Source organism: Centruroides vittatus, unplaced genomic scaffold (genome assembly GCF_030686945.1).
Source record: "Centruroides vittatus isolate TY-2023 unplaced genomic scaffold, ASM3068694v2 contig_351, whole genome shotgun sequence".
NCBI lineage: Eukaryota > Metazoa > Arthropoda > Arachnida > Scorpiones > Buthidae > Centruroides > Centruroides vittatus.
This window is the reverse complement of record NW_027122174.1, coordinates 570,244-580,153: the sequence shown is the minus strand read 5'-3', so window position 1 is coordinate 580,153 and position 9,910 is coordinate 570,244. Positions and strand designations below refer to the sequence as shown.

The following is a 9,910-nucleotide window of genomic DNA, read 5'->3' as shown; positions in this document are numbered from 1 at the left end:
ATTTTTTATTTTTCAACTGGAAGGAATAATTCGAGAAAATTATCGATCGTTTATATCACTTTTATATCGTTTCTTACTGTAATATAAGAGTAAATATAGGTCGTTTGTGTGTCGACATCGAGAGCGAACGAATATATGTGGAAACGTTCTCGAATATTTACTAAATTAAGAGAAGAAATAGTCGAATGTCCTATTTACATTTTATTTTGGAAATCATTTCTGTTGAACACGATACACATTTTATCTTTGTAAACGCCTGTACTTTATTAACAAAGTTCCAAGGATTAATTTTGTTGATTAAATTAAATCAATATTATGACCATACAAATAATTTTGGGTCTTTGCAGAATTATCCTTTTTAATTGTCCAAACAGAGACAGATGGTAGCAACTTAAAACCGACAAATGGCATTAAAAAATACATACGATATAATTGGCGCCGACCTTTTCTTTGAGGATCCGACGCCAAGAACACTATCACAATTCTTCACAATATCACTTAGGTAAAAACAGTTGTATTTATATCCATCTGCTGACCTCTGGTGGAACTCTGAAACTCTTGGCGTCGGATCCTCAAAGAAAAAACCGGCGCCAATTGTATTGTATGTATTTTTTAATGCCATTTGTCGGTTTTAAGTTGCCACCATCTGTCTCTGTTTGGACAATTAAAAAGGATAATTCTGCAAAGACCCAAAATTATTTGTATAGTCATAATATTGATTTAATTTAGTCTTTGTACTTTATTCGAAAATTTCGAATACACAAAAAGACATTTAATCAGTTAATCTTTGGATAATCTGAATACATGAAATGTTGTTTTAAAAGTTTTAATTCTGAACACGTAATAAAATGGTTTTCAAATAATTTTGGATCGACTGCGTCTTTGTTTTATCAAAAAGAAACTTTAACCATCCGACGAAATTTTATAATTAATATTTTGTGAATATTTTTTATATATTCACAAAATATTAATTTAAATATTTTTTGGGCTCCAAGGGGGTGTGATGCGCAATATAAGGCCACAAGAGTGGCCTCTTAGCCTATCCACCTCAACCCTTTGCTCACTTTCATGTAGTGGAGCCTGTTAAATCACCTCCAGTGTGGTACCGGAGTATTACTTAACAGTAATACTTCGGTACCACACTGGAGGAGGGCCTTCCGGGACTGGGTGCCGCCGGAGGCGGGAGCGGTATCCGCAAATAGCAGACGACCAACTGCCGCTTAAGGCCTGTAGTGAGTCTCTAGGAGCTCAGGTGCTAGGCCACTGCCAAATCCCTGCTAAACCCTGGTTTATCAGACCAGGTTAGAAAAATGGAAAGGTTGATGTCTTGTTGGCAACCGTCTGTAAAAACCTCAGTCAAATCCTTTTCGATGGAATGTCTGATGCCACTTTAAGTTGTGATAATACTAGGGCGTACTCCATAGGCGACGCGCAGCCGCAGCACCCGGCAGCTGTAGGAAATGGACGAGGGTTGTTGTCTCATATGCGACGGGGACAATGTAAGAAGCGAGTCCCATTAAGAGTGGGAAGTTGGAATATAGGGACTATGACAGCGAGAGGAGCTGAACTGGCAGATACCCTAAGAAGAAGAAGAGTCAATATAGCGTGCTTGCAGGAGACGAAGTGGAAAGGGGCCAAAGCTAAAAAGATTAGCGAAGGATATACTGTATATATACTTTTCTACTGTGGAAGAGATGGAAAGAGGAATGGAGTGGGGATAGTCGTAGACAACGATTTAAAGAATAATGTAGTCATAGTCAATAGAGTAAATGATAGATTGATATTGGTGAAATTGAGTATTGGAGAACTGGTAGTTAATATAATCAGTGCATATGCGCCGCAAGTGGGTGTAGATGCTGGAGTAAAAGAGCAGTTCTGGGAAGAATTGGCTATGATAATGGTGGCGGTACCGACAGATGAAAAGATATTTGTTGGAGCAGACTTTAACGGGCATGTGGGAAAAAAATAATGCTGGTTATGAAAGAGTACACGGAGGCAAACGATATGGTAATAGAAATTTCGAAGGAGAATGTGTTTTGCAAATAGCCACCGCCTACGATTTAGTCGCGGTCAACACCTATTTTGATAAATGTGAAGAACGTTTAATAACTTATAAGAGTGTGGATCATAAAAGACAAATAGACTACCTATTAACAAGACGGACTAATCTAAAAAGGATTAAGGACTGTAAAGTGATACCAGGAGAAGACTTGACCAGTCAGCATAGATTTTTAGTAATGGAATTGAAGATGGATCTTAATAGGATTAAGTGTAAAGATAAACTAATACCTAAAATTAAATGGTGGTTGTTAAAAGGGGAAAGGGCAATAGAGTTTAAAGAAAAAGTAATAAGTGTTATTAATGGTAACGTGAAGTGCAATGACTCGGCAGATGAATGGTGGACCCAAGTGGCCAGGGAAATACGAAGGATTGCGAAGGAACTTCTGGGAGAAACAAAGTCAGTTAGGAAATAGAGAAGGAGGTATGGTGGTGGAATGAAGAAGTAAAGAAAGCGATAAGAGACAAGAAAAATACTTTTAAAAGTTGGCAGGATGAGAAAGGGGATGATATGGTAAGGGAAGAGAAAAGAGATGTCTATGTGCAGATGAAAAAATTGGCAAAGACAGCAGTCGTCATAGCTAAGGCCCAAGCCCAACAAAATGTATAGATCACTCACAGGAAAAGAAGGTAGAAAAGTCATATATAGACTTGCGAAAATCAGAGGCAGAGGGCGTAAAGATATGACCTACATCAAGTAGATAAAGGACACAAATGGCAAAGTGCTAACTAAAATTGAAGAAGTCAAGGCCCGGTGGAAAACATACTTTAAAGACCTTATGAATGTGGAGAATGACAGACAAACTAACAGTCAAAATGTAGAGCCAAATATTGGCCTAGTAGGCATAATAGAGAAATGGGAAGTAAAGCTGGCATTGAGTAAAATGAAAATGGGAAATCAGTGGGCCCAGATCAGATACCAATAGAGGTATGGAAAGTCCTAGGAGAGGAGGGAAGAAACTGGCTAACAGAGTTGTGTAACAAAGTATTATTAGAGGGAACTATACCCAATGAATGGAGAAGAAGCTATTTAGTACCCATCTTTAAGGAAAAAGGGGATGTGCAGGAATGTAATACAGTAGCGCGTCGAAAATTGGAGTCAATTGGGGACTGGGGTTGTTCCAATTAGTCATTTGTTCCGATTATCCGACTTTGTACGAAAAAATATATTAATCTGTCCGATGTTCAAATTTTTCTCCGTTGCGTGTTGCTTCGTGTTGAATTTTCGTCGATTTTAAGCCTAACGAAAATTTTTATAATAATAATCGAGGCTATCGTATCGTTAAAAATTATTTCTGCATTTTGTACAAACAAAATAAATATATCGAAGAATATAAAACACATGAAAATTATACTTTAGAAGTAAATCTAGTATCAAAAACGTTCGATTCAGCACGACACAGTCCGACGGAAAATCGTTCTGATTTCCGGCCATTTCGATTAACGACGCTCTACTGTAATTATAGGGAGATAAAACTATTGGCTCACACAATGAAACCTTTTGAAAAGGTAATCGAACGGAGGATTAGAGAGGAAACTAGTGTCACCGAAGGCCAGTTTGGATTTATGCCTGAGAGAAGTACTACGGAAGCCATATTCGTGGTGAGACAGGTGATGGAAAAGTACGCGTACCTATCCGTGAGGAGAAACCTGCATATGATGTTTATAAAAAAAAAAGCGTATGACAGCGAGAGTCCCGAGAGAAGTCCTTTGGTGGTGCCTTAGGAAGAAAAGTGTGCCGCTTCAGCACATTACGACAATTGAAGATCTGTACTATAGGGCCAGCACGCAGGTTAGTACTGCAGTCGGATTGACAGACATGTTTGAAGTAAGAGTGGGCTTACATCAGGGGTCAGCACTCAGTCCATACCTCTTCCTATTAGTTATGGATGCGATAACATCTGCCGTATAAGAAGACGTACCCTGGTGTGTGCCGTTTGCAGATGACATAGTCCTCATTGATGAAGGCAGGGAAGAACTACAAAGACGGCTAAACAAATGGCAAGACGTGCTTGAAAATGAGGGCCTAAAAATCAGTCAAACCAAGACAGAGTATATGTTTTGTAATTTTGACGGTCTCCCTGGTACTGTCACATTAAAACTAAATGGAATACCATTACCAGAAAGTACTGAATTCCGTTATCTGGGATCTCTGCTGCAGAATGATAGCAACATTGATAGGAAGGTTACTAGGAGGATCAATGCAGGGTGGTTAAAGTGGAAATCGGTGACAGGAATAACTTGTAACAAACGCATGCCACTTAAAATAAGAGAGCTAATATATAAAACTGTCATCAGATCCGTGCTTATGTATGAATGCGAGTGCTGGCCGATGACAGTCACCGAAGAGAAGAGATTGCATGTGGCAGAGATGTGAATGCTGAGGTGGATGTGCGGGGGTCACGAGGATAGATAGGGTTAAAAATGACTACATCAGAAGAAGTTTAAAGGTAGCACCTATCTCAGAAAAAATAAAAAGCCACAGATTGACATGGTTTGGACATGCGGTGAGAAGGAATGAGGAACATGTAACAAAAAAGGCACTAAATATGAGAGTACAGGGATATAGAGGTAGAAGAAGACCTAAGAAGAGATGGATTGAATGTATAAAAAAGGATATGCTGGACTTTTTTTTTCATTAGGGATCATCACTTCCCCTTCCGGAGATCAGTCTCCCCGCACCGCGACGCACAACGGGGTTAAAAACTAGCATACATAGAATCTATAATCCAGTACGTAACATAGGTACAAACAAATAAGATGAAAAAAACCAAACTGAGCACCTCGCTCAGAAAGTTGAATTAACACTGAAAAAGAGCCACTTTGCTCTTCAAAATAATGCGGAAAAAGTCATTTAGTTGATTAAATGTATTTTCCTTCCGAATCAGATGATACATATCGCAGGGCCAAGACAAACCTTCTTCTCAGGCCATCCACTCCAGGTAATGCCTCTTCACTTGCCATTGAGGACAATAATACACGAGATGTTCCAAAGTTACTACTTCCTCTTCACAAACGCACGTACTCTCATCACTTAAGTTGAATCGTTGCTTGTAAGCTCCCAGACCATCATGCCCGGAAAGACACACCATCATAGTCCGTTGCATTTTGAACCAAGACATCTGCCCAATCCTTTCTTCGACATTGGGCAGAAACGCAAATGTCCTTCTACCTTTGTCGCATTGAATCCACCCTTCCTGCCATTTCCTTATTGTTAATGTACTCAGTTCTTTCTTGACCCAACTCATGGGAACAGAATAAAAAATCCGAACATCCTCTTTCGCCACTTCCTTTGCCAAGTAATCTGCACGCTCGTTACCAATTATACCGGCATGCGCTCGAACCCACTTGAAATGAATTTGATCCACCAAATGATTATCACGTAACATAGAGTGAATCCCGAATACCTGCGCATGAGTAGAACTCCTGTCCATCATGGCTTCCAAAGCACTCCGGCTATCGGTGTTAATCCGTATTCCTTCCTGCCAATGATTTATAATACACCAGTCTACTGCCTTTTCTATTGCCAGTAACTCCGCTTGATAAATGAAACAATATGATTCCAACGTAAACAGTTCATTATAAACTTTTTCCTTGAATTCATAAACCACAAAGCTGGCACCTGTTCCCGAATCCACCCGGGAACCGTCAGTATAAATTTCCGTCTTGACTTGGTAAACATCCTTAACATTAACAGTACACCTGTTGGCTGGATGTGGCAGATACTTAGCCAAAACACCCCTGTTTAAATTACGTAGAGGTAACGAGAGACCAAACATAAAGTCCTCTCCAGTTCTCTTTATCCAGTACCTCTTGGCACGCTCCTCAATTTGCAGCTCTATAGGCACCTTGCCTGCCAAAACCATGAGAGCCTCGGCAGAAGTGGTCTCGGAAGCACTTTGTCATCCTTAAAAGCGCCGTTCGTTGCGCCTGCTGAAGACACTTCTTTTGTGTAGTATTATTCGCTTTTTCCCACCAGGCTTACGCAGCGTAAGTCATGATTGGAACAAACATCCCGTCGTATATCGCTTCTATAGCTTCCATTTTTAACCCCCAGGTGCCGCTTGCAACCTGGGCAAGCTTAAAAAAAATAATGTTACTTTTAATCTTCAAGTGCTTTATGTGCTCATTCCAACTCAACCTATTGTCCAAAATAACTCCAAGGTAACGCATGTGAGTTACGACCGCAATCTTCTCCGTCTCCATCTTAATAATCGGAGGTCGTTTCTGATGAGCAGACGAAAAATTATTTGCAAATACCAACGCTTGGGTCTTCCTGGGGTTAAAGAGCAACTTACTATCCACCCCCCACCGGACAATATCCTCCAATAGATGACCGCAGCGGACCTCAATATCCCTACGGGACTTCCCTGGATATACCACCATAATATCGTCGGCATATGCTGTACAACGAATTTCTTTTCCCAAAATCTTCCGTAGAATAATATCAAATTGAATAATCCAGAAACTTGGCCCAGACTTCGACCCCTGAGGGCAACCCCTTTCGAGGGTTTTCTCAACATTAATATAGTTAAGAGTATACCTTGCTTTACGCTCAGTGAAGTAATCTGTCACCAGTTCGTACAGGTTCCGGGGGCAGTGATGGATCGGTAATTGATGCAGTATAATTTGCCACCAAGCGCAGTCAAACGCACGTTTAATATCCAGACTAATTGCCACTGCGTACTTGGCATCTTGTAACACTTCTTTAATATCCTGAATCACCTTATTTATCACATCATCAGTGGCACGTTGAGCTCTAAATCCAAATTGGACATCGTTTAACATGTCGTAATGCTCCCAATAACACATAATCCTCTTAATCATCAAGTCATCAAGAATCTTCCCCATAACAGGCTGGATATGCTGGACTGTGGGGTGGATGAAGAAATAATTAGGAATAGATCAACGTGGCGTGAATTGACATTCCGGGCCGACCCCAAATAATTTGGGATATGGCCAGGACGAAGAAGATTTTGTGAATATTTCTTCTCAGATGAAAGTTGTATGGAGTAAAAATCAATTACTCTGGGTAGCGGTGAAATGTTCTAGTAATAAGCAGAGAGAAATAATGATAGATATTATCATTCTTCTGCCAATTATATTTTTAGTAAATTTAATTTATATTAACGTACCCTTATGTTCAGAACAACGATACATTTTATATTATATAAGTGAGTAAATGATAGATATCTCTACTAATGCACGAACCGTGTATTCGCTTAACCGCACACGTTATTTGCATAATATATATATTAGTGCTTCTCATTTCCCGGTCTTTCGCTTGTCTCGGGATTCCGGGATAAAAATGAACTGTTTCCCGGGATCCCATTTCAGAAACCCTAATACAGTAGATTCCCTATAACACGGGTTCATATAACACGGATTCGTATAACACGGAACGTATCTACCGTGTTATAGGGGTCTACTGTATATACTACGTTCTCTCTAGCTTGCCTCTATCGTATGCGAAAACAGTTATTTATATTTCTGCGTACGTTATGTTCGAAAGCGTAACTCAATATATAAATATCGAACATATAAACAAAATTTAAATTCTTCTGAAATTAATTGTTTAATTCGTCGAATATTCAATCGTTTGTTATCGCTGTTTAGTTGAATTAAATTAAAGTACCATTCCATTTTATGAAATTAACCATTTTCATTCTTCTTTGGCACGTTGTTTCTTCAGTCAATCCTCTCAGTTCCAGAAGAGTAGAGAAGATATAGCAAAGACTTTCAATTATGTACAGAACGTAGCGAACAGTATTATAAAAAATCGTATAAGCATTAAATACAACATTTAATTACATGGGAAACAAATTCCAATTACTTTATAAGCATACAGGGAGCATCCGTCAGTGCTGCGTCTTGGTTACTAACTTATTTCTTTTTTATAGGTAAGTCTTTACTATTACGGCAATTAATCCGAAAAGAAAGTCGTATTCACCGAGCTTCGGGGAAGGAGAGGCTAGTAGTAAAAAGAAATCTTTGAAGAGTGGCGAGGAGGAAGAATTTGCATATCTTCCGGAAGGAGAAAATTTTAACCTGGAAGAGGGTATACGTGTTCTGTCGCGTTTACATTTCTCCGTGAATTCTAAGGTCGACCAACTTATTTCTAGATGAAGTTATGTATCCGAACGGTTAAAAAGTTTGAACGAAGGTTTGGCCGACTCAGATAATAGATTAGAAATATTAGAAAAATTGGCCGATAAAAATTGTAGTTCAAGCCATCAAAGTAACGTTACGAGAAAGTTTAATGATATTACTCGTGAAGTTGACTTTTTGGATAACCAACGTGGAATAAATAATGTTGTCATTTCCGGTTTAGAAGAGGTCCGGGATGAATCGTCTCTAGAAACGAAAGAGAAAATAGTCGAATTTGCTACGCGAGTCTTATACCCTATCCACACTGTACATTTTAAGCCAGCTTAAGGTATGAAATACGAATGGGACTGACTTAACGTTAAACCGGTTTAACTACCAACAACCGGCTCGGCTTAAATCGCTTTCTCAAAGGAACTTCTAGCTTTCCACGAGATCCGCCACAAGTTCAAAAATAATGGCGGAAGCGGATGTACGGGTATAAATGTTCGAACAAACGATACTCTTCTCTGTTAGCGTGTATATGCCGCTTCGGTACAAGAAGTTTAAATAATAATATAAATTTCTTTTTTACGAAAATATATATATATATAAATTTCTGTCAAAAATCCATTCTTATCACAGTTCTATCGCTAAAGTGATATAAACATCGAGAGAATCGTGCTGCCGACGACGACGACATCGCCGATAATAAATGTTAATAATTCCTAACTGACGTCTTACGCTCTTTAAATAAGTTATTTATAATTTAAATTACTAAATATAAATTAATTTACGATGATTTACGAAAAATAAGCAAAAGTTTGATTTTATTTAAAATGTAATATCGAGTACGCCCACTCCAGGCCTACCTAGGTAATTAAGCGAATAATTCGCTTTAATTACCTAGTGCGAACGAGTAGTTAATCTCGTTTTCGACAATGCGACTTAACTTAATTCCGCTTAAAATGTACAGTGTGAATAGGGTATTACAGATGCCCGACATTAAGGTTGGTAGGGCAATGAGAGTGAGAAGAAAAAGGCTAGTTCCCCTAGATTAATTATTTGTACTTTTGTTGATTATTATGAAAAACTGAATTTAGAAACGAATTTTGGAATTAAAACCGGATGGTGTCTATGTAAATGATGACTTTTCTCCTAGATTGAGAAATATTAGATTTAAGCGGGATTTCGGCAGACAATCAAAACTTTCTGCAGCGCGAATGGTAAAAATAGTTTATGATAAAGTTATTATTGATGGAACGAAGTACTTTTACCACGTTGACTGTGACCGGGTTAAGCCTGTTCCATCCTAGCAATTGGCGGATAGGGGTACTTCTTTTTTAATTTGGAATTGTGCTGGTTTATTTAATAAACCGGAGTTTTTCTGGAAGTATTTATTGCGGTATGATATTATATTTCTTTCCGAAACTTGGTATGGTTCTACTAATAGAAACAAATCCCCTTCCCCTACATTCCCCTACGTGGTTTCTTCGAACAGATAAATTAAAGTTTCGAAAAAATGAATATAAAACTGGCACCAACCTATAAAAACCTACAAAAAAGAATCCAGCAGACTAAACCTAGCGCAAATAAACAACCAGGCACATACAACACTGACGTCGTTTACAAAATACTTTGCACGTGTGTCCCACCAAAAGTATACATTGGTGGAACAAAAAGAAGATTGGAAACAAGATTAAAAAAACGCATCGCGGACCTATAACAGATTAATCTCTCTTTTTTACCTCATTGCATAACTCGTAAC

The 9,910-nt window shown here is 38.6% G+C and overlaps 2 protein-coding genes across 2 annotated transcripts; one reads left to right on the top strand and one right to left on the bottom strand.

The window, feature by feature from the left end:
- The first annotated feature begins 1,375 nt into the window (after window positions 1-1,375).
- Window positions 1,376-4,435, top strand: LOC136974612 (uncharacterized). Its single transcript, XM_067269542.1, has 4 exons — window positions 1,376-1,861; window positions 1,917-2,345; window positions 2,392-2,482; window positions 4,002-4,435. The coding sequence occupies exons 1-4, from the start codon at window positions 1,376-1,378 to the stop codon at window positions 4,433-4,435; spliced, it is 1,440 nt and encodes a 479-aa protein (XP_067125643.1).
- Window positions 4,436-4,982: 547 nt separating this feature from the next.
- On the bottom strand, window positions 4,983-5,924 carry LOC136974611 (uncharacterized). The gene has a single exon (XM_067269541.1). It carries the CDS (start codon window positions 5,922-5,924, stop codon window positions 4,983-4,985), a length of 942 nt encoding a protein of 313 aa, XP_067125642.1.
- Between the last annotated feature and the right edge of the window lie 3,986 nt (window positions 5,925-9,910).

Bases quoted from the DNA above. Each gene is read 5' to 3' on its own strand.
- LOC136974612 (XM_067269542.1), top strand. From the start codon at position 1,376: ATGTCTGATGCCACTTTAAGTTGTGATAATACTAGGGCGTACTCCATA. The intron at 1,862-1,916 runs GTAAAAGAGCAG...CGGTACCGACAG, and splicing joins AAGTGGGTGTAGATGCTGGA to ATGAAAAGATATTTGTTGGA. The intron at 2,346-2,391 runs GTAATAAGTGTT...ATGACTCGGCAG, and splicing joins CAATAGAGTTTAAAGAAAAA to ATGAATGGTGGACCCAAGTG.
- LOC136974611 (XM_067269541.1), bottom strand. From the start codon at position 5,924: ATGGTTTTGGCAGGCAAGGTGCCTATAGAGCTGCAAATTGAGGAGCGT.